Source organism: Panicum virgatum, chromosome 4N (genome assembly GCF_016808335.1).
Source record: "Panicum virgatum strain AP13 chromosome 4N, P.virgatum_v5, whole genome shotgun sequence".
NCBI classification, from domain to species: Eukaryota; Viridiplantae; Streptophyta; class Magnoliopsida; order Poales; family Poaceae; genus Panicum; species Panicum virgatum.
In genome coordinates, this window is record NC_053148.1 from 49,482,186 (window position 1) to 49,507,284 (window position 25,099).

General features: G+C 47.0%; 2 protein-coding genes and 1 long non-coding RNA gene across 7 annotated transcripts; 1 reads left to right on the forward strand and 2 right to left on the reverse strand.

The window, feature by feature from the left end:
* Positions 1–933: 933 nt before the first annotated feature.
* Positions 934–6,725, reverse strand: LOC120668827 (BRISC and BRCA1-A complex member 2-like). The gene is made up of 13 exons (XM_039948618.1): positions 6,536–6,725; positions 6,372–6,459; positions 6,110–6,287; positions 5,668–5,758; positions 5,363–5,398; positions 5,176–5,280; positions 4,859–4,995; positions 4,629–4,677; positions 3,166–3,255; positions 3,038–3,091; positions 2,416–2,481; positions 1,547–1,644; positions 934–1,468 (listed from the first exon to the last, which is right to left on the reverse strand). Exons 1-13 carry the CDS (start codon positions 6,647–6,649, stop codon positions 1,399–1,401), a joined length of 1,176 nt encoding a protein of 391 aa, XP_039804552.1. The 5' UTR covers positions 6,650–6,725; the 3' UTR covers positions 934–1,398.
* A 2,689-nt stretch (positions 6,726–9,414) lies between these two features.
* LOC120668829 lies at positions 9,415–14,377 on the forward strand. Of its 2 annotated transcripts, none has more exons than XR_005672594.1 (3): positions 9,415–9,716; positions 11,401–11,559; positions 13,767–14,377. It is a non-coding gene; the product is annotated as an uncharacterized LOC120668829 (long non-coding RNA). The 2 variants fall into 2 exon arrangements; XR_005672595.1 differs by having other exon boundaries at positions 13,770–14,377.
* Positions 14,378–14,798: 421 nt separating this feature from the next.
* LOC120668828 (probable magnesium transporter NIPA6) lies at positions 14,799–18,422 on the reverse strand. Of its 4 annotated transcripts, none has more exons than XR_005672591.1 (10): positions 18,056–18,422; positions 17,099–17,155; positions 16,925–17,015; positions 16,671–16,831; positions 16,443–16,570; positions 16,224–16,361; positions 15,953–16,045; positions 15,749–15,863; positions 15,210–15,391; positions 14,799–15,166 (listed from the first exon to the last, which is right to left on the reverse strand). XR_005672591.1 is itself a non-coding variant. In XM_039948619.1 (9 exons), exons 1-9 carry the CDS (start codon positions 18,180–18,182, stop codon positions 15,264–15,266), a joined length of 1,038 nt encoding a protein of 345 aa, XP_039804553.1. In that variant the 5' UTR covers positions 18,183–18,422; the 3' UTR covers positions 14,799–15,263. The 4 variants fall into 4 exon arrangements, 1 of the variants encoding a protein (XP_039804553.1); XR_005672592.1 differs by having other exon boundaries at positions 14,799–15,169; positions 15,209–15,391; XR_005672593.1 differs by having other exon boundaries at positions 14,799–15,154; positions 15,207–15,391.
* Positions 18,423–25,099: the final 6,677 nt, after the last annotated feature.

The window sequence follows — 25,099 nt, forward strand, 5'->3', positions numbered from 1 at the left end:
CAGGTTCAAGAGCCTCATGCAAACAACAGTGTATGCGATGGGGGGATTAGGCATCAGAGTCATGGAAGACGATCAACACGGCAGGCCCTCGTGGAGCCGGCTTCTGTTTCGTAAGCAGGATAAACATGTCGTCATCTGCCGCATCTTCCCCCCAGGAAATCATTATCAAATCAAATCAAACCCAAGGATGAATTCACGGGGGAAAAAATAGATGGGCACCACTGTCCCAGAAAGGACATGGAAAAAAACACGCAAGTTGAACCCCCCACCCACCTGGCCACCCACCCAAAAAAAAAAACGCGCAAGTGGGGGGATAGAAATAGAAGAGAGGAAACAGAGGCGCAGGTTGGTGATTAGATTACTGCAACTGCAAACTTGGTTGGCTGAAACTAAACATTCGAGATCGCCGAAGAAGAAAAACATAAAGAAAGCAGGGTGACGAAATGGAACGAGCAGCCGGCGGCGGCGGCGGCGACGGAGAGAGGTGTGGGCTGTGGCGGCCTGCGCGGTATTTATGGATGAGGATTGCTAGGGTTGAGTGCCCTCGGCCTCTCGATTGTGCAGGTGGGACACCTGGATCACCCGCCAGCCGTCCGATCCGCAACGGCAGTCGGCCGCTTCCGTTTCACAACGGAGATCACCTGGCCCACCACCGTGCACGCCCTGTCAACCTGGCATTCTCGCCAGACAAATCAGATTGACAGTAACATTCCCCCTCATCAAATAAATACCCCCAGCCAAGCGCACCGCTAAACATTATACACAAGTCTACTCCCTCTGTCCAAATTGTAGATTGTTTTGACAAATCAAAATACATAATTTTTGCTATGTATCTAGATAAACATTATATCGAGATACATAGTAACAAATATGTATCTAAATTTGTTAAAACAACCTATAATTTGAAACGGAGTGAATAGCAATCATCAGGTATGCTCATGGTTATGGGAAACCAGTACAATTTCTCAACACCACCCGGAGAAAAGGTTTGGCAGCATATTTTACAAGGGAGACCGCGATGGATGCAGAGATCTCATTCTATATTTACAATGTCCAAAGGACTGGATTGCATTCATCCCAAACAATCAACTACAGCGCTGTCACGCTTTGCTTTAGTGTACACATAATGCCTGCAGAACAGAAGCGCCCTACGCCTATGGGTTTTTTTTTTTTTGAAAACTGACTATGGGGGTTCCGCCCATCGAGATTGCCTCTTTCAACTTCCCGCATCACATGAAAATAATGTTCTGACAAAGAAAGCAGTGAATACGCATAGCAGCACCGAGGTCAATCTGACTGTTGCAGTGCACAAGTAGACACGCGTTCAGGTTGCTAAGCGCAAGGATGCTTGTTCTTGAGAAAATGACCACGAATGCTTCTGCTGCTGAGTGACGACAGCTACTTGTGCTGAGTGAGAACGTCGCTGCAGTACTTCTTGAAATTTTGGCACTCATCGGCCAGGAAGTCACTGCAAAATTCAACAGGATCTTAAAAAAAGATTATCCAAGGGCAACATGGATGTATTACAGATAGACCATGGTCTTACTAGATTCGTTCAACCATTTCTGCCTGATCCCATCTAGGACTCCAGGGATAATCATTTATTGGGGGTGATGTAATAGGTGCCCCATCGGCATTACAGTGCTGCAGAGGAATCAGGGAGGCAGACGCCATTCCACAGTATCAAAATCTTCATTATTTGCTTAATAGCATGTGAGTGGTAAAAGATATATAGGTGGCTCCATGGCTCTTATCACAAGATAAAACTATTCCAACACCCAAGCAAATTATTAAGTGACAAAAAAAGGGTAAGTTTCAAGGCCTGTCTAGTATGTAAAGAGAATTTTTCATGATATGTCAGAACTACATGTTTGCTTCTTGTGTTCATTTTCAGAACAACCAAACATAACCACAAAGGTGGTGACATGGAATAAATAAAGCCTGAAACAGACAATGACTACAGTGACAAAAAAAAGTAAAATGTTAAAAATTCATATCTAGAAGTTCTGAAATTTTCTGAGGAAAAATCAGGCAAGAAGAAGAAAGGGCGAAATACATGCATGTAAATTTTTAAGACCAAACTCAACTTCTTTTTATGAGATATGACATTCACAAATCACAAAGAAAGGGTGAAGAAAAAGACCAAAACAGTGTATGTGCTCTATTTTTGTCTTTCGTTTAACAGTTTGCTGATTTCATATTACAAAGTTGAGTATGGTTCTGATATTTTAGAAGATGGTTTTCCTAAAATAACATAAAAGGTGCCAGCTTCACTATGCGATTGTATCAAAATTCAATTCTACTACTCAATCCTATATGCAGGAAGCACTACAACTTACAAAAAATGAGGCCTCTGATCAACCAAGTAATTACAATTTACAAATAAGCATAGCTATTCAGGAGTCAAATAGTGACCTGAGAACTCTGCAATGTGAGGATAGGTTGTTGCTTTGGGAACTGAAGGGGGATGGCAAAGTGTACCTGCAGCATCACAATGTGTTCCTTGTCACTTGTTAATGAATTAGTTCACAATTATAGGCTAAGATGAAACAATAAAAAGGATGATGCAAATTGCTAACAAAAAAAATCTGTTTAAGTAAAGAAAGCAAATTTATTCAAGATGTGGCATTAAACAGTTCACAACATGCAAGGTCAAGAGGAAATGAAGGAAAAGGCACTCCACAAACATACAGCTGCTAATGGCTCCAGCATAAAAATTGTGGAAATGCATCAGCACCAACGTTCTGAATGTTTGTGACCCGTGACTGAATACCACAAATGACATACAGCATTGTGGTGCTATTCCACGAGAATGAATATTGTTTCTAGAAGCGTGTCCCATTTTCTTCTCAGATGCCAGGTTTTGTTTTCTTTTACTAATTCTGCATTAATCTGATTGGTTTAATGTGTCCACTTATTTAAAACAATTTGCAGTCACTATGTGCGAAGTGGAAGGGAGACTAATTTTTTTCTCTGACTATCGCCATGGAATAGAAAAGAACAAAAGAGTATTAGGCTCATGCATTCTGTGACATACCAGAAATGTGAAAACTCCTGAAATGGAAAGCACTGTAGCCCTCCTGCAAAAGATCTGATGCACAGATGTATCGTTAGGAATGGTTAAATGCACAATTATGTAAGGAAAAACCAGTTATGTATAAATACCGGATCAGCCTCTATTGGTCTCCCAAAGGTAGGAACCAGTGCCTCGATAAAACGTCTTCTGGCACCAATTGAAGCTGATGCCTCAACAACCTTCAGTACAATTATCAAAGTTAATGTAGCAACAAGAACCATTAAAAACGCACAGATAATCCCCAACTTCATGTGTTTCATGACATCCCATAGCCATCAGCTAGGCTATGCGATGGTAACCATGAGAGAGAGAGAGAGTGGGCAGAGGGAGAAGCTTTAGGCATTATCGCCAGGCCAGTCATTGTCCTAGTAAATGAGCTCATAAAGCAGAGGAAGGAGCCTGCCTCCCTGGCTCACTCCCTCGGAATTGTGGCAATCATGCACGGCTTAACTAATTAATAAATGCTTGAACATTATTTGGTAAATGAAAAGCCCAAAGGTTTTATACAACCAAGCACTTGAAGCATTACAAAGAGTTGAAATGCAACTAGACAGCACAAAAAGCACATGTAGATGCAGTCAGGTTTACAGCTGCCATCCAAATAATAGAAGACCTATTGTTTTTCCGCTCCATTTTTTCTTCAGTTGCAGTTTCCCCTCACTTTCCGAAAGACCATAGTCATAACGAAACTTGAACACTCAGATTTTAACGCAAAAATGGATTTTTAACGCAACCGAAACAGAGTAAATGTTTTACAATAGTCTAATCGAACCTAGATGCCATGGCACCGATAAGGTGATCAGTCAAGATTAGTCATCGATTAGGCCGATTAGTCGAGCCTAGTCGTCTGTATAGTCTTCCCATACATCCAGGACCGATATGATATGTATACTATACAGAACATAGTATATAGCAAGCATCAACACCACAAATTTTGGCAGGAGCTCCTGGGCAGCGGGTATCTCCTGGCAGCGGGGAGGCATGGAGCTCCTGGGCAGTGGGTACCTCCTGGCAGCGGGTAGGCATGGAGCTCCTGGGCATTTCCTTGGCGACGGCGGCGTGCCCCTGGGAGGCTAGATGCACCAGCAGACGCGCCTTTGGGAGGGCGGCGACACAAATTTTGGTAGGCGGCGGCGCGTATTTTGGAGAGAGGACGGCGGCGCGTCCGCGCGTGTGTTCTAGAAGGGGTTTTGGGGGTGAGGTGGCTTGGCAACACCTGCAGCTGTGAGATATATACCCAAAACCTAATGGGCCTAATTGCCAGCCCAGTAGCCCACCACCCACTGGCCGAGACCCATCATCTCAAATTTGATCGTTTTCAAGTCTAACTGGATGACTAATCACGGTTAGTCGACGACTAGGTTTCTAGTCGCTGGCCCTTATCGGTGGCAAGGGAGCGATAAGCCCAACTAGCGATTAGTCGGACGACTAGAAAACATTATAAGACAACCTGTAGATATTGTGTAATCCCCATTCCCCATGCGTTAACTCATATGCATGGAGTTGACATGAAATGGCATGGAAAATGCAAAACAACATCAGCTTGGCTTACCAGCAGGTTAAGACTTTCTTCTAAGGCAGGAAGATACTCCGCCAAACACCTGCATATGATATGATTGACCAAGGAGAGTTCAGTCATCTTTTGCTTCTTTTCAAGAAATATTGTAATAAATGGGGGATGCAAAGACATAACAAGTGTGTTATGCGTCAAAACATGGTATGCAAAAAGATAACACAGAAGGCAAGATAATCTTCATCTAGCGGCATGAAAAGTTGACTTACATCCCATTTGACCATGGAGGGAGTTTCACATCCTCAACTGAGAAAAGTGATTTCAAATCCGGTGTTGAGATTAGTTTGAGTCGTGGAGCAGAAGGAACAGAAGAGTAACTTGAACTTCTACTGATTGGAAAAATGACCTGCACAACAAACAGGCAATATGGTTTTCAAGTTCACAAAAAGCTCCTATTCCATCGGCTTGTCCAAATTATAGAAAGACAAAATGAAAGGAGATGGCTAGCACTATTCATTATCAAGGCTACTGCTATAATCAAATGTCCATGCCTGCATCCATGGAACCAGTGGCTTTAGAGGTTAACCTGTAGATGGATCTTTTGAGGTAATCTCCAAGGACAGCCTGGCACCAGTTTGTTGAAGTCAAAGTCGACGTCCAAAAGTGGTACAGCAAATTTCACCTCGTCTGGCTGCAAAATACAACAAATACCAGGTGAGAGTACATAACAATTTTCATGAAAAAGAAACGGATGTGGAAACTGGTAAACTTGCCCTATCAGCGGAAGGTACCATGCAGACTTCAATCCCCTGTTCGATAGAGAATTTCGAGAAGTCATTACTCATCCAATTTATTTAATAAAAAAATTGAACTAGTTGGAAGCGCAATTGGTAATAAGTCATTCAAGCCACTTAACCTTCGGCACATATTTAAGACCCTTTCTGTTTCTCACTCACTACTGCAACCATACCATATAAAGGCTGGTTGAAGAATAACATATAGACCTTACATTTAGATATATGGCGCATTAATCTAATATCTCAATGCCACTTAACGTGAACATGTGCAAGTGTGTTACCTCCTTAGAGAGAACTGTACTTAATTCAAACGTCACCCTTGCATCATCCACCTTGTCAACCTGCTTCTTGTGGTATTCAATGTACAATTCCCTGCACCGAACAAAATTTGAATGAAATATTATTGAAAGAAACTTTGGCACCAAAAGTACCAGGAGTATCCCAACATGCTTCCGCCACCAACAAGAGCATCTCATGATATGAATTTCTTCCCAACCACGTATACCCGACTAACTATGGTTCATAAGTAAAAATTTGACAAAGCATATGCTCATTCGATCCCAAGGCTGACAGAAAGCGAAGACACCAACATCCATCCCAAAACCCTCTTCATAAACATAGTTACAGCATCGCCCCATGTTTGCAATCCACAGTTAGTGTACTATGTAATGATGATGATGACACCATAGGGTTAGACAGCTCGAGAAGCAAGAAAAACCTCACCGGAGCTCATGCACGAGAGCAAAGAGTCCACTGGGATCGCGGTAATCCCAGCGTGCCAAGCAGCTCTTGTCATTTCCAGCGTCGGCGTAATCAATCAGCGGCTGGAACCCCTCGTCTTCCGGCCCGAACACCACGTCGGGCGCCACCTTGGGAGACAAGGCATTATACACGAAATCCCCTGCGGTAGCGGAAATTAGAGCCGCGGGATCCAAAGCCCGAACCCTAGAAGCATCATCAGAGGCTTAGAGCGAGGGAGCCTTACAGTGGACGTAGTCGAGGCAGAAGGGGATGGAGAGCGTGAATCGATCGGAGTGGCGGCCGTTGCGGCAGCCGGACCAGATCTGTCCCACCTGCAAGCGAGCGAAGTGAGACGGGGAGCGGCGAGGCGAGGCGAGACGATGAAGAGCGGGGGCGAAGCGGATATACCCTGATGGGAAGCTTGGAGTGCGAGAGTAGGTAGCTGAGCTGCGCGGCGACGAGGGGCGCGAGCGGGGGCGCCGAGGTGGACGCCGGCGCTGCGGGATCGGCTGACGGAGACATCGCCGCCGGCGGATGTGGCTGGACGGACTCGACACAGGCAACCAACTTTATATTTTCCTCGCTTGGTCTGTCTGGGGGTTTTGGAAGAGGAAAAATGGTCGAGCAACAGGGCTGCATTTTGGGCCCGGTTGATATTTCAAGGTTTGCTAATTTAAACCCAGCACTAGTATGCCACTAGATACTCGTTCCATTTCTTTCTACCATTTCGTTAGGATTCCAAAAAAAAAAGTAACATGAGAACCATCTCAGCTCTAGCTGATTCAACATAGTTTATGGAGATTTTTTTTATGAAAATTTGTGGAGAATTCGAGTGTAGCCGTGTGGGAAACAATCGATAGATAGCACATGAAAGATCTGTTCCGGAAGGTTTTAACCTAGCCGGCTAACTGTACTGTACATGGACCGTGTCCAAATCGACGTTCTGCTGTCAGAAGCTGAAGCTGAAGCTGCTGCGACGAATGAATCCAGCCTAGTATAACATGCAACATCGGAGTGTGCAGGTTTTTTTTTCCCAATAATATTTTTAGGAAGCAAACAGCTAAGTCAAAGCAATTGTGATTTGGATAGGAGTATGCTTAAGATATGTTTTGAAGGATTTATTGTGGCTTTGGCTTTATTTATTTTGCGTAAAATGAAATACTGCAATGTGAAGGTGTTTTATAAATAGAAAGCTAAAAGTGAGAGAGGTTTCCGTGTGCTGGTTAAAAGCCGCGCCCCTTCCACTCTCTTCTCGATGCTACAGTAGAGAGAGGAGGCGAAAAGAGAGGCGACCGCCTTCGGGGTCGATCCCGTCGGCTCCCCTGCCTCTCCGGCGACCACGCCGGTGCCGGAGAGGGAGGGGAGCCGGGGGATTCGATTGCCAGCCGTGTATAGGGTAGACTTCTTGTAGTATAGGCCTAGGGTTTGCTCGCCGTCGACCTTGACGGTGGAGCTTAGGTTTCCGGCGATGGTGGCGTGGCCTTCCCGCCGGCGAATAAAGCTTCTGCATGACCTTTCCGACGACGACGGCGTGGTCGCTCGTCTCGGTGAGGTGGTTGCTTTTGGATTTTGTCTTCTCTCCTTCGCCTTTTGTGGATCGGGGCCCCTCTTCGTCTCCGTTGGCGTGGCTGGCGGCACTGGAGGTTTTCCTTTTCTCGGAGGTGAATGTTTGAGAGCTCTGGTCCATTCTCGTGCCTTGGGGATGGATCTTTTGTGCTCCCCCGGGAGCCGCTTTTTCCGGGCTGCCGGATTTCCCTTCCGGTCGGTTGGCTTCGATGCTTTCTTGGCGAGCCGATGCGGATTTGCTGCTGGGCTACTGCTGCTCGTCGGTGGTGATGCCAACTTTACCGTTTTGCATCTTCTTGGGTTGCTGTTCTTGGTCGATCTGATGCAGGGGTGCTCTGGTTCGCATGGGAGTTGGCGTGATTGGGTTGTTGGACAGGGAAGATTGACGACCGACGTTCTTTCACCGAGGATCTCATGCGGTTTACCATTTGATGTCGCTTCCCTGGTCTGGTTGCGAGGCGCGGATGATGATGCTGCGTGCTGGAGTGCTGCTTCTCGGATGAAGAAGAAACACAACTGGGAAGATCAAAGGAAGAAGAAGAGGGTCTTGGTTGTAATTTCTAAATTTCGTAGGGACCCTTTTGCAAAAAGGGGAAGCACCGTACTTGATCATGTTTTCATGTTAATGTAATGCTATCCTTTCTCGCAAAAAAAAAGCTAAAAGTGAGAGAGACAGAAGGTGACCAAACTCGGGATGAATGCTCTCATTCCATAAACTTCCTCCTTATCCCTCCTCCTCATCATGTTAGCAAAATTAATGATGCAACATGAAATATAGAGTAAAATACATGAATAGCCATTATATATACTTGTTAGCGTGATTCAATTAGGTCATCATATTTTGAAAAGTGTAGATCCCGGTTACTAAAGTTGTTCGACTCTATTGATATGCAGCTCGTTCGGCTGGCTGGGGCTTGAGTGGCTGGCCGGTGGGACCGGGAGAGGTCTGCCAGCTGCGCCAGCGACCAGCCCAGCCACCAGCCCAGCCGAATCAACACATCCGAACAGGGCGATAGTCATCATTACCTTCTAGCCATACGTATTTGGATGATGTGGCGTCCAAGTGGAGTTTTTTCTTGTGTGAATAGCTCCCCTATCATTTGAATTATTTGAGTCACGTAAGCTATAATCTCAACCCTCTGAAGCTATGTGGTCCAGCATTCTTGTTTTCCCATAGCTGCTGCTCTTCGGTCGCTGTCACACCCGCCGGCAATGTAAGTTGCCGGTAAATTACGACTGTTTCGATCTTATCCGTAATGTTAGAGAATAGGGGTAATTATGAGCTGTTGTGATGCCTCAAATAAGAGGGAGTAATTTGCAAAAATAACTCCACGTAGAACACCACGTCATCCACGTGTATGCCCAGAGAGATAATGATCGTCTGAGTCAAGCGACTTTAGTGGCAAAAATTTGCCACTTTTCAAAACACGATGGCTAAATTGAAACACACTAACAAGTATAATTATTATTCAAGTATTTTAATTTTACTCTAGAATTTAATAATATAAAATTCTTTATAAAACTTCCATTAAGAGGAGGCAGCCTACTACTCTACGTAGATAAGGGGCCTGGTTTGGGCCTTTAGGGAGTCTGGCCCGAAGAGACCAGAAAAGAACTGCCAGGGATTTGGCAAAGCCCGCCTCAAGTCGCTTGGGGCCGGCCCAAAATGGTTCGGCGAACACCACCCCCCGTGGGGTTTTTTTTTGGGGGGGGGGGGGGGGGGCGGCTCCAGGCGCCGCGCCAGTCCCCGCCCGCGGCACGGCGACGCCGCCGGCAGCTCCGCTGCACGCGGCCTCCGGGAGGCCGGCGGAGGAGCTCCAGGAGGGGGCGGGCGCTGCTACCACGCTCGACGCCGAGCGGCCGGCCGGACTCCCCACGCAGCATGGGCCCGGGCGGAAGAGGGGGAGGGAGGCAGCGTGGAAGCCGGCCCGGAAGGCAAGGGCGACGCCGGCTGCAGCATCTCTGCTCCCTCCCAAATTGCTGTGTGCTCCCCGGTGCCGGCCACCATCGAAATTCCAGCAAGGTATATCACTATGCCGTCAAGTGCCTGAATTGTTCAGTACTTTTATACTTTGACTTGCCGATGATATACATCAGTGCTTGAGCTGTTCCAGTCTTGCAATGACAAACTTAAGGTGTAATTATTTTCTGGATCACACCGTTTAACAAGTTCTTAGAGCTGTACCGTATGTGGGCACATACTGATGCTTGATTCACTTATTTCTATGATTGTTTGCGCACGCACATATACAGATAGGTGCAAAATTTTTTAATTGCAAGTCAAGTGCTTGGGAAAAATCTGAAAGAATCACTGCAGCTGACATACAAGAGCCTGGTTGAAACTCAAGTCTGGGTGCAGCTGGTTTGAACTGATCTATTTTTAGCTTATCTTGCTTCTTTTAGCACTCCCTTGGAAATCATAAGATCTAAGGTGCCAAAGTACCAGCTGCATAGATACTTGCAATTACAGGTCGACATAGGTTTCCTTGACTCAAATTTGCATTGTTTTCATACACCTATAGGACGTGGATCACTCAAGCGTGATGCTGTCTGAATGCATTGTGTTTGGCTTCCCTGAAAATTATATCTATCATCAATAATATAGGTGTGAGGTAGAAACATAATATTTTGAATTATTATGATGTGGAAAGAGTAAAATGCACTGGGGGTCCGTAAACTAGTTGACCTGTTTAGTTTAGATTCATGAATTTCGAAAATGCATTTTTAGATCCACGATCTATTCAAGTGTGTCACTTGAGGTCCAAAATGCCTTTGACCGGCGTTGACTGGTTACGTGGACAGTCACGTCTGATCCTACGTGGTCAGCGCGTGCCAAGGCCGCGCACGGCATGCACGGCGCAGCTCGGCCGGCGCCGAGCGGCGAGGCGGCGAGGGAGGCGAGCGGGGCTGGGATGGCGCGCGCATGGGTCGTGCGGTGGTGCGGTGAGCCTCACCTGTCGGGCACAGGGCGCATAACAGCGGCGAGGAGGCAGCCCGACGGAGGCCGGCGAGGAGTAAGGATGGCAATGAGTACCCGAAACCCGATGGTTTTTTACTCTATTAGGATATAGGTATGGGTCAACTTCTCAACCCGTGGATTTGTTAATGGGCAAAAATTCAGACCCATCGGGTTCACGGGTTCGGGTTTGGGACTACAATACCCGAACCCGTAAACCCATGGGTTTTTTTAACCCGGTCTAGCATATGCAAAAGCATCTCATAAAAGCCCATAACACCTTAAATTGCCTCAAACGGCCTGGCCCATTTACCGTCGAATAAAAGGCCGCCGGGCATCCTCAAACCCAAACCCTTCTCACTCTCCTGGTCTCTCCCCCGCCCCCTTCTCCCTAGCGGCGGCGCATCTGGCGAACTCGCAATTTGCGGCCGAGCGCTCGAGCCCCGAGCGGACGTGCTGCGTGCATCGCGGTCCCGGCGAACCCGGCCACCTACAGTCCTGTTCGCACCCATGCCAACAGCCGCCCCCCGCCGCCCCGGTCCTGCTGTGCATAGCATCGTCGTCCGGCGTCCCTCTGCACGGCGTTGCCGTCCGGCTCCTACCCCTCACTCTCCTGCGGTACCTGCCCTTTCCCTAACCGCAACCTTTTGGTCTTGTCTAGTGATGATGTGGTGTGTTTCCAATATTTTTTCCTTTCCTTTACTATTCTCAGATTAAATTACTAATTACTATGTCGTATGTGCTAATGCAGGAACTTGCAATTTAAGGGCATGTTAAAGAGTTTCAGGTGGTGGTGCCCCTTTTGGTGCAAGGAACAAGTATTCAAGGAACTCATCACGAGTTGAAGTGTTGAACAATTGATAACTGAATGTCTGAAATCCGAACTTGGTAGTTTCAATGTTGGGTTAATGTATGTGAACTAATGTCATGCACTCAGTCCTGTTATTTTCATTTTTGTTGCATGCATTACGCCTATATGTAACTAGCATTTTACTGGTGCACGGTTACTTCAGTGGCTCAGCCTGTGCTTGTTGTTAACGGGCACGGGCGGGTGGGCGACCCGAGACCCGAGCGGGCACGGGTTTGGGCTTAGAAGTGAACCCGTGATGGGCATGTGTTTTTTAACGGGTTTCATTCTGTCTTCACGGGTACGGGTTTGGGTTGGCAAAACCCGACGGGTCTGTGCCCGTTGCCAACCCTAGCGAGGAGGAGGGCGAACGGGCGCCGGTGTGGGGGTATGGTGAGCCTCACCGGCCGAGCGCAGGAGAAGGGGGGAGGACGGAGGCCGGCGCAGCTCGCCGTCGCCGTCGCGGAGCTTGAGGGGCGCGGAGCCGAGGAGAGCTCGTCCGGGGCCCCTGCTCCTCCGATACGCCGCTGTTGGGGTAGGGAGAAGGCGTGGGGGAGCAGGGGCGGGCGGCGGAGTGCGCAACGACGGTGGAGGGCTTGAGCTCCACCGCTCCCTCCTCCGTGCGCCGGCGAGGGCTCGAGTTCCGGGCGGCCCGCGCCATGGCTGAGTTCGCCCCAGCACAGGTGGCCACCGATGGAGCGGCGCCGGCGGGCCTTGCGGAGGCGGACGAGCAGGGCCCCACCCCCGACGGCGCCGGCCCATCCCTCCCCACGCCTTTTCCCTCCCCGACGGCGGCGTATCGGAGGAGCAGGGGCCCGGCCGAGTTCTCCTCGGCTCCGCGCCCCTCAAGCTCCGCGGCGGTGACGGCGAGCTGCGCCGGCCTCCGTCCTCATCCCTTCTCCGGCGCGCCCTCCTCCGACCACGCGCGCCACGGGGCCGCGCCGCCATCCCCTGCTCCCTCCTCGCCGCTCCTTGCCGCACCACCGCGATAACCGCCTCCGCCGCGACAATTTTCTCCTTCTCCTCGCCATCGAGCTTCACCACCACCTGCTCCATGTCTGTGCACCACCGGAAGCCGAAGCCGAGCCTAGGTGAGCGCCTAATCAGCGATTTCGCCATCGCCGCCGCTGGCTGAGCTCTGGCGACCCCACGCCTCACTGCCGTCAGCATAGCTCCGACCTCCTTCCTCTTCCTTTTTGCACGCACCGTATTCGCCTTGCCATGCCAGTGCTCTTCATATAGATAAAGGCGCCGCTCCGGCCGTAGGCTCGCCGGAACGCAACTCGTCGTTGACGCGCTCGCCGCCACGCCGCCATGCGTGCGGCCAGCTCGCTCTGCTTCACGCCGCTGCCGCAAAAACGCTAGATTGGGCTTCGCCCCGTTGCCGCGATGCTCATGCGCACCACGCCGGACCTCGCCATCACCGGGAACGGCGAGGCCGCCACCGCACTGCGCCGCGATAGCTGCCACGCATCGTCAGGGCGATCGGCGAGCTCCAGCCTCGGCGTGGGCAGCGCGCGGCTCGGCGCGGACCCGAGCGGCTCCCAGAGCTCTGGCGGTGCGGGCGGCGCGGACTCCTCGTCAGGCGGCAGCTTCCTCCCCCTTTTCCCTCTCCCTCGTGCGCGGCCGTGGCGTTGCGCTGAGCACGCGTGGCGGCCAACAACCACGTTGGATCAGACGTGGCTGTTCACGTAACCAGTCGACGCCGGTCAAAGGCATTTTGGATCTCAAGTGACACACTTGAATAGATCGTGGATCTAAAAATGCATTTTCGAAGTTCATGGACCTAAACAGAATATGTCAACTAGTTTAAGGACCCCAATGCATTTTACTCATGTGGAAAATAGAGCTATAATTTGTTCACATGCACAAGTGAAGAGGAATAGAAGGTAATGGGTTATTGGGGCCTAACAATGCTGAAAAAGGTATCGGGTATCTGCTGGGACAACAAGTAGTGCAATGGATCGACAGCTGCGTCGATACTGGAGTGTTGCATCACTTGGTTAATTTGAAGTCTTGTGTAATACTTTAGTTGAACTGATGGCTGTTCGTTTCAATTTCTTAGCATGTAATGTGGCCTCTGGCCTGAAGTCCGGAACAATGTGTGCTGCGTTGTGATTTAATTTCCAAATAAACTGTGGTCTGTGATGTACTTGTGTCTCAGATTAGCTAAGATTAGCTGTTGAAACTTCTTTGCCATAAGTGAAAACACATCTGCTTTACATAGTTTGCATCATTAAATAACCAGTTTTAATTGTTTTTTATCGTAGCAGGGAGGCGGTGAACCACCATCAGGGAGGCAGGGAGGACCATTGAGGATCTTTTGGCATAGCAGAGGAATTTGTGATTTGAGTTTGCTGGCTCTGTGAACAGGTCTCTTCAGATCATGTATAACATTTGGATGGACGAAGCTGAGATAGATGCCGAGATTAAAGCACAAAAAGAAGCCGAAATGCAGGAGCTGAAAGTACAGAAAGAAGCTCAACTGCAGAAGGTGATGAAGGAGAACGTGAGGCTACTTTGCATTGTTGATAAGGAGGCACAGCTCCAGCCGATGAGTGAGCAGTGCAAGTTTCTGGCACAGCAGATGCCGTGGGATAACTCATGCTGCTTCCTTAACTCCGCTCCCAGGGCTCTAAATTCTTCATGCAGATATTCATTTCCTTAGATGTGCTGGAGTTAAAAGTCCGATACATCATGTCCTAAAAATGTGTATCTCGCGGTTGGGGATGATGCATATTATGTTTTCTGAAATATAACAAGTCGTTACTACTATATATATGTGATGAAAAAAAATCTAAGGCTAAGAGGCCTTTGACTGACATATTTTGGAGTTGTAATTTCAACTTTCAACAAGGCATGACCAGGTGATTTGCGCTAATATGTGCCCCAAGTCTTTATCATCATCATTACTTCTACTTATAATTTTGAGTGCCAAATACCCATGTTCACTTCCGTAGGACTAGCTTGGGAAACTAGCTTGAGGACATCTTCCCAGCACCAGTTTGGCAAGGTTTAAAGTCCAGAAGTGAGTCAGGAACTTCACCTCATCTGACTACATAGGGAGGTAACACTTGCAGTAAAAGAGAATAAACATCAATTTTCACGGAAAATAATGGTTGCAGTGATCATCAAACGTAATCCTATCAGTGGATGGCGCCAGACATGCTTCAATCCTCAGTTCAACATGCTGACCCCCAAAATCATTTCTCAACCAACAAACTCCATTGAATAATTGAGCTAATTGGGAAACCAGTAGGCCATAAGAAAATCATGTGCATGGATTCAATCCCTCGGTGCCATTGAATGGGCAAATGCAGCAGGGCATTGCATCCCTTCTGAGCTTAATAGGGAAACCATTCAGTTCGAAACTTAATGCATATGTGATACTATGCAGACGACAGCTGGATACATCAATCTTCACTACTGAGCTTAAGTTAAAGACGAAACATCTATACAAACTACAACATGCAGGCATGCCTTTGGACGAACAAGGGATTAACAAGTCTTATCCTATCCTGGATATAAAATAAAATTCACAAATTTACAGGTTCCTATGTACAATTTGAAAAATGGCAGATGAAATCTCCTCAACCAAAACTGCCAGAATGTTGGCACTGTCAAGGTTCCCTCCGTGATTCGCTTTCTTCTTCTTCTTCTTCTTCTTCTTCTTCTTCTTCTTCTTCTTCTTCTTCTTCTTCTTCTTCTTTTTTTTTTTTGCAAAGTCTATCAGTTTCTTCTACAACCAAAGTAGAACAAATGTATTGTCATACTGGGGCAGGTGAATTTTGCAGAGCTGCAAAGTAGTCCTCTTCGACATTCTTCAGTAGATTGTCGCTGCTTAAGCTGATACACCATGATATGGATCCCTTATCCAAAGGCCAAGGCAACAAAGCTGAAATCAAGGGGAAAGTTTTGCTCAGTTCAAACCTTGTGATATCAATAACATCAGTCCAAATAAGCTTCTGGTCAGCAAAGTAAGTGGAGCATGTTTATCTGATAAAAATTTCAAGGAAAATGAATGCTAACTTAGGGCCGTCACTGATTAAGCAATAATTTCGTAAATTTATTAACTGATAAAGCACAGATCTTAGCAAACTTTTTGGTGGCATAAAATTTTGCGCTCTCTTAGAAAACTTTACTGTTTCTTTCATGAAATTGGAGGCTTAGTAGTTCTTGACAAACAAAGGGACGTACCGACTCAAGCATGATATATTTTACAAGAAAAGAAAAAATGAGCTAAATGACTAACCTGCAGAATTGTTGGCTCCCTCTTCTGCTGTGTGCAACAAAATTGTCCCAGAGAGAATTGTTATTAGGCCACATAATTCCGAAGCAATACTACTTAAGCTTTGACCAGCCCAATCCTACAATTCATAATTTTATAGCAAGCCAGTAAGTTGCAAACAAGGCCCAGTTCAGCTTAATTAACTAAACAATTAGGATTAGCTTTTACCTTGAACATAATTCCACTCGCCACTATTGTAAGGGTCGTAAACATTACATAATAAATAGGAGAAACAATAGCTAAATTAAATGTATCCAATGCCTGCAAAAGTAGAAGGAAGTCAGCATAACCCGAAAACTGAGATATACCTGCAATGATCAGAAACATACTAGACCAAGTGAAAATCAGCTTGTAGCTCGTTGCAGATAACAAATCTTTTAAGTTGTCAGCATACAGAAGTATAATCACTGGTGAAATAACAGGAAAAAGATGGGGATACCTTGTTGAGGTAGTTTATTTGAGAAACCCCACAGATAATTGCAACCATAAGAAAAAACCACGTGTATGGATAAGCAGCCTGATTCACTCCATCCAATGTAAGCTTTATGGCAACACCGATGGCCTTGATGCTAACAACCTACAAAGTAAGAAAATTCAGTAACTACATATTCCTGCAGTTAGAGTTAGACTGTGCATCTGCTACTCAAAACACGCTTACCGTTAGCGACCCCATTGAGGAGCAGATGCCCAGATATACTAGGATATTAGTCTGACCATATCGAGGTTCAAAGAAGAGTACTAGCGTTCCCACAAGTAACATTGTTGTCATTGCATATGCTAGAAATCCTGCCCATGGTTGGCACCACCAGAGTATGGACTATGGAGTGAGTCTTTAAGAAATGCAGCTGCAACTAACAGTTGTGTACGATTGGGTGCAATTACCGACCTGGTTGAGTAGCTAGGTTCCAGATTTCTTTAACAGAGTTAGGCATATGCTCTTCCGGAGCATGCATAACAACAACAACTGAACCTACTATGCACGATACACAGCCAAGGACCCCGAGCTTCTCAAGTCGCTCCTTCAGCACAAAGTGTGCCAACACTGAACTGCCCAATTTCAGGAAAGAAAAACATATGTCAAGCTCAAGCATAGAAGGTTGTAAGACAGCATAGACTATCAGCTTTTGTACGGAAATTCACCTCACTATTATGCTTAATGCTCCAAGAGGAGTCACAAGCACAGCTGGCGCGAATATATAAGCAACAAAGTTTGCAACCTCCCCAAGCAGCACTTGCGAAGGTCAACACTAAGGAAAATCAGTTGGATGCTAAAGTTTAAATTCACACAGTAAATTTTACGTGGAACGTGCTTACTTGTGGTCATTCCAGCCCACCACAGAGGCTCGGAAAGGTAAGTGTAGCCTCCGCCACCTGTAAGGCAGAAGAGATGAGCCTGGTAAGCTGAAATTGAAAAAAAACTCCCTCGCTTGTCCCATGTCCAAAGCATAATTGGGGTCCGGCCTTTCTCACGGGTAACAGGCCACTATGTATGGGTGGGGCAGGGGTTCGGGGGTTTTCTAGACTTGCGTGAGAAGGTCTTCGTCTTAGTGTAATGCCGTGGGGGCGGTCTCCCCCCACAGGTCTAGTTTTTTTTTCTGGTAAGCTGAAATTGAAGGACGATGACCATGAAACACAATACACGCTCAGCAGCAGAACTCCTACCTGCCGTTTTTTTTTTTAAAAAAAGATAGATTGAAACAAGTAAAAACCCAGACATAATTAACGACCAGTCAGCACAGCGATAGAGGAAATATCAGAGGTAGGAGTATCGAATCGACTCCATATAGGCAACTCGATCCGCACGAATTTAATCACATCTAAAAGACAGAGACAACCTGACGACCCAAACGCTCATCATGTCCACAGGTTTCTGGCCTGACTCGGCCTCTTCTGTCAAGATCTAGAATCAGCGCAGCCGCCCCAATCGCGCTGACATTTTCAGGTCAAATCGTGGACCGCCACGCCACGGCATTTTCAGGTCGCGATGTATGTAATCGCTGGGATCCAAGTGCCATGGCGTCAAATCATCCCGCTGAATTGACCAAAGCAGGCGGCACAGTAGAATTGAATCGCATCGGATCAGGCCGGCGGGTTGGCCTGTTACAGCTGTGCGTTGGCGCAAATCATATCAGAGGAACGCAATGTAGGTTCAGGATGACCGGTAGGCCGGGGAACGAACAGATCGGTCAGAGGATTGGAGGGCCGCGGGCGGATCCTAGCAAACCAAATCCTGGGAGGGCAGGGCAGGGCAGGGCGTGCGGTAGCACGTACCTGCGCGTGCGCCGCACTTGGCGGCGCGGCGGAGGCCGATCTTCTTGAGGATGAAGCTGACGCCGATGAAGGCGCTGGAGGCGACGGCGAGCGCCAGGCCCTTGGCGTTGTCCGACACCTCCATCATCGTCGCTGGCGCCGAATCCGAGCCCAATCCTCCCTCCCTGTAGCGGCGGCTAGCGGGCAGGAGGATGGGGGCAGGCAGACGGCAGAGCGAGCGGAATCCCTTCCTCCCCTCCCGCCTCCAACTCCAAAATTTGAAGGGAAGAGGAGGGAGCCGGGACCAGGATGGGGGGCCGGCCGGCGCCTCGTCCTCTCTTGCTTGCTGGCTGGTGCGGTCGTGGCGGCCCTTGCTATTCTCCGCTGCGGCCTCGGTTGCCGGCCGGTCGTTTGGTTGGTTGGCGTTGGCTTGGCCCCTTCCTTGCGGCCAATCAGCGACGAGGAGGAAAGCGCACGGGTGCTTCGGCTGACGTGCGGGCCAGGACGTATGGTGGGACCTGAATGTCAGCCCCCGTAGGGTGGAGGACCACACGACACCACCTGGACGACGACGGAGCAGCTGGATCCGGGGTGGCGGGGCGGCACGGGCGACGCTTGCATGTGGCGCGACCGACGGGCCGGCGACGCGCATCAGAAAATCTCAACCGGCTGGGCCTGGGCCTGGGCCTGGGCCGGCCGGCTTTCCCTCATCGATTCATCCGAGTCTTGTGCCAGATCCATTGGAACGATCCTAGTAAGGTCGCGTTTAGGTGGTGTTTAGTTTTCAAATTTTTTCCTACAGTATCTGTCACGTCAAATCTTCGAACATATATATGGAGTATTAAATGTATCTGTCACATCAAATCTTCGAACATATATATGGAGTATTAAATGTAGTTGAAAAAACAACTAATTACATAGTTTAACTAATTCTTACGAGACAAATCTTTTAAACCTAATTAGTCCATGATTGGACATTAATTTTCAAATAACAACAAAATGTGCTACAGTATCAAAACGCAAACTTTTTCGCGAACTAAACACCTGGCAAAAAAGTTTGTGCAGTACAATCCCATCAAATTTTCAGACACATACATAAAACATTAAATGATTTTCGGACACATGCATGAAACATTAAATATAGTTAAGAACATAACTAATTACACAGTTAAACTGATTAGGACGAGATGAATTTTTTAAACCTAATAACAATGAAACATTCTACGGTACCCCAATCCAAACCCAAACATCTGTCTGCAATGTGTTGCGTGCAACTTTTGTTGAGCAATGGCTGCTGTTTTTTTGAGCAACTTGGCCAGGCCAGTGTGACAATAAACGCATAAACGATCACCTTGTACTGGAAAGACAAGAGCGTGACACGTGTCCTGAGGAGGAGTGCAGGAGGCCAATGACTTGGTCCCCGGCCAACGAAGCTCGGCGGCAGCCGGGCACCCCGTGCACATGCATCCCAAGTCTGATCTGAAACGAAGCGTTGAAAAATAAATTGCGTCCCGTCCCGTCTCTTTCGTCGGCGTCGAATGGAATGATCCGTCCATTTCTATAGGTCAATTGTGCACAGCTCGGTAGCCTCTCACGCTATCCACGATAGCAAAAAATTTTTACAGTATTCGATGATGAATCTGCTGCTGACATTCACCCCACCCGCACAGTACTGTAGCGGTAAATATCTTCGCGTCCGGAGTCTTCTTCCTCGTCCCCGACGCCTCTCCAGTCTCCGCTGCGGCACTACCTTGCGGCCGAGGAGGCCGACGCTCGTGTCGGCGAGGCGGCGAAGACGCTACTCTCGAGAAGTGGCGCCGGCTCTGGCGTCGGCATCGGCGAGGGATACGAGCACCTTGAGCGCGACCCCGCAAGCAGCCGGCCAGCGCCCAGCGCACTCCCCTTTCCCACACTCTTCACGATGGCGAAGAGGGCAAGGCGGCCGGGCGCGCCTCCCTCAGCCCCTCCCCTCCTCGACCTCCCTTCCCCTCTTCTCATGCCTCCCCAAAGGCGGCTGGTCGCACCTCCCTCAGCCCCTCGCCTCCCCGAGCTCCCTTCCCCAGTCCCCTCTCCTCCTGTGTCGCCAACGTCCACGAGCCTCACCGGCCGGCCGGCCGCGTTGGCCCGCCCGCCCGATGGGGTTGGTGCGTGGCGGCGCGGCTCCGGCCACGGGGTGCGTTAACGCGGCTGCCCGCGGCGGCCTGGTCGAAGCCGCTGCAGCTGTAGGGCGCGGCCGGCGGCGCGGCGAGGAAGCCATGGCCGTGGCCATGGTGCCCCCCTCCCCCCTCTCCCCCAGCTACTGCGCGCAGGAGAGGAGTTGCTGCCTCATGAAGATCCTGCGGCAGAGCTTCTGGCGGTGCGGCCCTTGTGCTTCTGGAACTAGTAGAAGATGTTCGTGCCCTCCATGCGACCGTAGCAGGCTAGGTGCGCCGTGATCTATTGATGTGCGACGCGCCGCCCCGGTACATCTCCTCCAACATCATGAGCTGCTCCGGCGTCAGGCACCAGCGCGTCGACCCTGCCACCATTGGCTGCTACGGCTGGTGCTACTGCGATGCCATGTTGTCGTCTACCTATAGCCAACTCCTATACTTGGCTCTCTACATACTATACTAGGAATCTTGCTGCTCTTCTAGGGTTTTATTTCGTCTTTAAATATCTTTAACCTATGGCATTTTTATGTTTCCAGCAGTGCTTCATTGTTGGTTACTGCAGCTGGGCCGGCCGCTACTGTCACTGCTGCTTCACCTTTCGGCGCTGGTAATTTAACCATCGATAGATCTATATTGTTCCATGCTTTTGCTCTTAGGTTCCAGCACTATTTTTTTTGCAGATCTAATATCTAGTTGTTTACTCCATACTACATTGTGCCCTCCTGTACCCGCAGATTTATCTGTTGCGATTATTAGTATTCCAGCTCTGCTATCAGTTCTTCGATTCCATGTGTACAGCTACTCTTAACAAAGTGTGGTAGATTAATGCATTTCTTAAATCGGTTGTTTACTTAAATAGTACTGCTTAGTTCAGCTGTGACTGCGATTATTGCTTCCGATTGTTGTTTTAATTTGGGCAGCTGGAATAGTGGAATGTAAAGTGCCCTCCTTTTACTTTGGTTACCATAAACTGAATTATCCTTATTGAACTTATGGTGCTTCCGTTTTGTCATATTTCTTCTTATTTTAGTTTGGCGACTACATAAAAAAGTGCCTTTCCTATTACTTTGCTTACCGTGAAGATGAATTAGTCTCTTCTTTTGCTTTCATTTCTGCACGGATTGCTACGGGTCATGGGGGTATAATAAGAACCTATCTAGGTTTCTTATGTAGAGGTGTCACGTTGCTCTGAATCTAAAGTTCCGGTATCAGAGGTTGCAGAGGAGGGATCAGTCTTGCAAAAATGTTCTGAAGTGATCATCTTTTGTCAATTTTATTGACGGAACATGCCACAACATATCTACATTTAGAACCATCTATTTTTCTCTTGCCCAAATTTTATGGATCTTAGTTCTATGCTGCAGCTCTTGTGCTGCAAGTACAATGTAACATCCTTTAAACCCACTGCAGCCCTGTAGACCTGTGCTATTTTCCTAGAAAGTAGAAACTGTCAAGGTAATGAACTTTTTGTTTCACCTAAGACATAGCTCCTGATAGTAGCTAATTTTAGAACCACCTATTTCTCTCTTCCCCAGATCTTATCGATCTTAGTTCTATGGTACAAGTTTTATGCTAGTACTGTTGTAATCTTCTTTAAACCCACTGCGACATTATAGACATGTGCTTTTTTCCTAGAAACTGATAAGATAATAAACTATTCGTTTTACCTAAGACATACCTTCTGATACTAGCTATGCTACTGTTTAAGTTCTTTGATTGTACCTGTAGTATCTTTGTGGCTTATTTATTCACTTTGTGTCTTGCCACCCTTTTTTCACATGGAGGATATTCGTACAAATTATTTACTTAGCAATAAGTCTTCTCGAATTGCTGATCTCTTCCAGAACAACTACCACCTGTTTGGTATGTTACTACTTCTACCTCAACCTATTCTTAATTTACCTTTCACTATATGTTTCCCTAAGCAGTAGCGGACAGACATTGTAAATTAAAGATGCCTACTGGGGTTGCTTAATGTTCTAGATTGCAGATTAATTCATGCATAAACAGCATTTACAGACCGAGGTCATTACAATTAATTTTAATGTGATCGTTAATGTCATGGTGTTTGTCCTGGCGTTTAATTTGATTTACTGATGAAATTTGTTTACTTAATACTTGGCAGGGCATATTGAAATTGATGTTAGGTTTACTGCACATATACACTTTAGCTAAAAAAAGGTGCCCTCTGGTTCAGCTTCTGTCTTCCCGGAACAAGAACACAAGGGTCTTCGCCCTTTAGTTTTTTTTAATTTGAGATCACTGGCTTAAGACGGAAGCATAATTTTTTGTCAATCGAGTGAATTCTAAAGCATCACAAATAAACGAGCAGACCTTGGGTGAGTCTCATTTCAATCATGCCTTGCTTGCTTTAGAGCTTCAGGCTGTAGCCTCATGCATCTCAGAGATGAATTGTTTTATGTTTATTTAGAATTTTGAGATTCAGCAAGAGCCACGGTACCTATTGGTTCCGCTTGACCAAATTATGAAAGGGACGATGTGAGTTCATGCTACATGAAGCTAAATGTCAATATAGGATCCTTAACCCTTATAATTTTTTTTTGATATGCTCTTTGCTACTTTCTGCATGCTACATCATTGCCTATAGTTTAGAATTCAAATCAATGTAATCTGGATGCAAGTTATACATACTTTTTCTTGAATTCTTTCATACACGGAGACCATATCACTGCTTGGCAGTTGGTCCTTTTTTCTTTCATACTGAAGCTAACAGAATTATTAACCACTCACTTCCCAATTTTTTTTGCTGGTATCATATTTTCATGTTATTTATGAGATTCCTATTACCTGACATGTTCTCCCAATAGGATAGCCAAAGAAGATTTGCCTGTTTAGCATTAGATTATTTTGCATACTGCCTAAGTTAATTTTTTTTGTGTAAAACGATTGCAATACTACTTCTGACCATATATCATATTATAAGGTAAGAATGCCACAACTTCCGAGGTGGTCCTGCTACTACATGGAAAGATAACCAACACCAATTTGAAGCTATGCCATGGCTAAATGGTAAGGATTATACAAATACTAATTGTGTACATAGACAAAAAAGAAGCATACTTTCCCACTAACTCTTTCCTTACATATACCTCTCATCCTTGCAGGAACAACCCAGTCATCATATCAACATAACAGAGCAGCCTTCCACGGTTCCACCACAAATGGCACCGCTTCAAGTGCACCAACAATGGCTGCCACCCAGATGAATGCAGCTGTACAGAACACTGCTGACAAAACCTTCGCATAACTGTGTAACCAAACCATGGATGCAGAAACTGGAATTTATTTTCCCAACATAGATTCATCCTTTTCACCTTCATTTGAGGTAGCAGCTCCATTCCTTGCCCCTTCTATCAATATTCTAGCTGCATTCACAATTGCATTCACAATTAAAGAGGTACGCAGAGATTTCGGCCGTATGATCACAACCCTACACAACCGCACCTCTCATATGGCACCTATTTTCCAAACAATTGATAACCTACGTATCTGCCAAGCTCCCACCTATACCAATTCAACCTCAATTATTTTCTAGCCATCAAACTAACCAAGCAAGACCATTCAAAAAAAAGATGGAGCTGCTTCTGCAAAATATTTCATATAGACTTCTAGCCACCCTCATCTCACCAACACCAATATGGACCATCGTACTTTGGATATGTGTGCCTAATTTAAGAGGTCCATTCACCTTAAGAGTCCAATACTCTTTTCTGCTGCAATTATTTATGCCATGCATATTATACAATGGATCATCTGCACCTACCTCCGTACCTTGGAAGCTGAAACCGATTTATCACTAATTGGAATTAAATTGCAATGGATTGCAGGTTAGAAGCAGCACAAGCATCCCAGGGACTTCACAATTACCACCGCCTGTTCCAGGAAACATGATATTCAGTAGCACTTCTGTATTAACATGTAATTATGTATTCTGTGTGAACAAATAATTGTGCTGCACCATATGCCTATTAACATTTCCAGCTGTCGCATTTATGCTATATTTATACGTGTTAATGATACACTACCTTAATCTAATGAAGCCTAAGCACGCCAAGGCGCGCCCAAAGTACTCGTGTGATGTCCAAGCGGCGAAGCAAACGAGCAGGGCAGCCAGGGAGAGGGTTCATTCGCGATTGCTTGTGCGCGCGCGCACGCGGCTCAGACGTACGTCGAGCCGTTATGCTCATCAACCGGTACGCTAATAATAAGCTGCTTTAGCTTCTGGCCTGTTTATTTCCGCTTCTCTCAGCCATACTTAGGGCTGTGTTTGGGACAGCGGTGGCGACGCTTAAACACGATAAGCGGAAAAAATCCCGCCGAACGCCTCGCGTCAGACGCGCGTTTGTCCAACGCCTGCAACGCAAAACACGGATCTTTGAACTGCGCGGAGGAAAATCGGAGAAGCGAGCTCCGAGCTGCGTTCGCGTTTAAGCGACGCGCTGCTGGTGCCCGCGGTCCCAAACATGGCCTTAGATTATAAGTAAAGCGAAGATTTTCTCGTTTCACGTAGCTCAAATATCTGAAGCGACTTACCACAGAAACAAAAATAAACGAGACGTTTGTTGGGATTATCGTTTATTTTTACTGATCATAAGTTGATTATAATCGAAAACAAACGGAGCCTCTACCTACCTAGTTAATGGCGTCAACATGTACGTGCACGAGAATTTTGTTGTTGGGGGTCAGCCGCGGTACGTAGTGAATCTTGCATCGACTAGCAGACCACCATTCGCAATGTGGCGTGGTCCAATCAAAAAAGTTAAATGAATTATAATTCATGATCAAGGGAGTATACACGAGACGAGACAACTAACAATTTATTTCCTCAAATTAGTCTAAGTTTGACCAACTTTTTAGAGAGTAGTATTAATATCGAACTCATCAAATAAGT